The 1,761-nt window shown below is 40.3% G+C and overlaps 1 protein-coding gene across 1 annotated transcript; it reads right to left on the bottom strand.

The window, feature by feature from the left end:
• Positions 1-470: 470 nt before the first annotated feature.
• On the bottom strand, positions 471-1,316 carry LOC138880927 (uncharacterized). Its single transcript, XM_070161111.1, has one exon. It carries the CDS (start codon positions 1,314-1,316, stop codon positions 471-473), a length of 846 nt encoding a protein of 281 aa, XP_070017212.1.
• Between the last annotated feature and the right edge of the window lie 445 nt (positions 1,317-1,761).

The following is a 1,761-nucleotide window of genomic DNA, read 5'->3' as shown; positions in this document are numbered from 1 at the left end:
CTGTCTGTGATAAATGAAGTTTTTTCTTCATCTATTGGATCCATTTTGATCTGATTATATCCGGAATACGCATCTAAAAAGCTTAACAATTCATGTCCTGATTTTTGAAAGTTCCTTGCTTCTCTTCTTTTGTTTGACAGGGGGATATGATGGGTCTTCATTTAATTGTGAGTCATTACCTCCAGTGGTATTCCTATCATATCAGAGTGGGACCAAGCAAAATAATCCACGTTAGTTTTTAAAAATTCAATCAACTTACCTTTCATGTCTTGGCTTGGATTGGCCTCTACGTAGACTTTCCTTTTAGGCCATTGTGCAAATAATATTACAGCTTCCAGTTCTTTAATTATTGTTTTGATATTTTCATTTTCCTCTGGTTCTTGAATGGCATCTGGCCTTGAGTCCACGTCTGTCCGTCCTTGTTCAGTTGAGGTTTGTGTTGTGGTACCCTCAACTGGATTCTGTAATTGCTATTTTTCTTCGTTTCCCATACTTGAATCTGCTATAGAGTTGATGCTCCTGGATGTATGTTGATCCCCACGGATTTGACATATTTCCCATGGTGATGGAAATTTAATAACTTGGTGCAAGATTGACAGAACGTCATCCATCTCGTGGATCCATGGTCTCCCAAGGATTATATTGTAAGCCATCTCCATGTCTACCACATGAAACTTTGTATCCTTGACAACTCCTTCCGTGAATGTTGTAAGTATTACCTCCCCTTTCGTCACTACGCTGGAATTGTCAAATACAGACAAAGTATACTCCTTTGGTATTAATTTATCTTCGGCTTGCATCTCACGTAGTACTCTTAGCAAAATAATATTCACGGAACTACCTGGATCAATCAAAACTCGTTTCACATTAGTATCATGTACAAGTAGAGATATTATCAGTGTATCGTTATGTGGGGATAATATGCCATCTGCATCTGCATCATCAAACGTAATGTTTTCTTCCTCTAAGACATGTCGCACCCACTTCCCGTGGGTAATTGTGACTTTGGAAACTTTATTGGTTGTTGTGTACGTCACACCATTGATGTCTTCACCTCCACTTATCACATTAACGGTCCTTTTGGGAGAAGGTGGTTTTGGGGGCTCCCGCCTATTCTTCATATATGCTTGCTTACCTCTCTCACTGAATAATTCAGTAAGGTACCCTTGCTTTAATAGATGATCAACTTCACTTTGCAGCAACCTACAGTCTGCCGTTTTATGCCCGCGATCGTTGTGAAATTCGCACCAGTGATCAGGGTTGCGCCTGTTTGGATTCGATCTCATTTCTTTTGGCCACCGTACCTTATCACCCATGCTTCTTAAAACAACTACGAGATCGGAAGTGCTTACATTAAAATTATAACCGCCAAACCTTGCTTTCAAATTTCTATCATCATCCCGTGACTCTCGCGCGTTTCGATCTTTCCCAAATTTTGATGACGATCCCCGCTCTCTATTCCTCGACCTATGATCGTACCTTGAATTTTCCTCTTTTGATCGTGAATCTTTTCCTACGGGACCCATATATGGTTCGTACCTATTTTTACCGGACCTTTTTTCGGTTTCTGCCCGTCTCGAACTCACCTTTTCTTCTTTTTGAGATCGTGAGATAATATCCTCTTCTATCCTTAGCTTCGTATTGTACCTATTGTAAACATCATTCCACGTTGTTGCTGGGAATTCACGAAGACTTTCCTTGAGTCACCTCGTGGCTTCAGAGATTTTTTCATCCAAATTACTAGTGAAGGCTGTAGCTGTC

This window comes from Nicotiana sylvestris, chromosome 11, assembly GCF_000393655.2.
Source record: "Nicotiana sylvestris chromosome 11, ASM39365v2, whole genome shotgun sequence".
NCBI classification, from domain to species: domain Eukaryota; kingdom Viridiplantae; phylum Streptophyta; class Magnoliopsida; order Solanales; family Solanaceae; genus Nicotiana; species Nicotiana sylvestris.
Note: the sequence above shows the minus strand (reverse complement) of the source record. Positions and strands in the feature narration are given on the sequence as shown.

Bases quoted from the DNA above. Each gene is read 5' to 3' on its own strand.
- LOC138880927 (XM_070161111.1), bottom strand. From the start codon at position 1,316: ATGGGTGATAAGGTACGGTGGCCAAAAGAAATGAGATCGAATCCAAAC.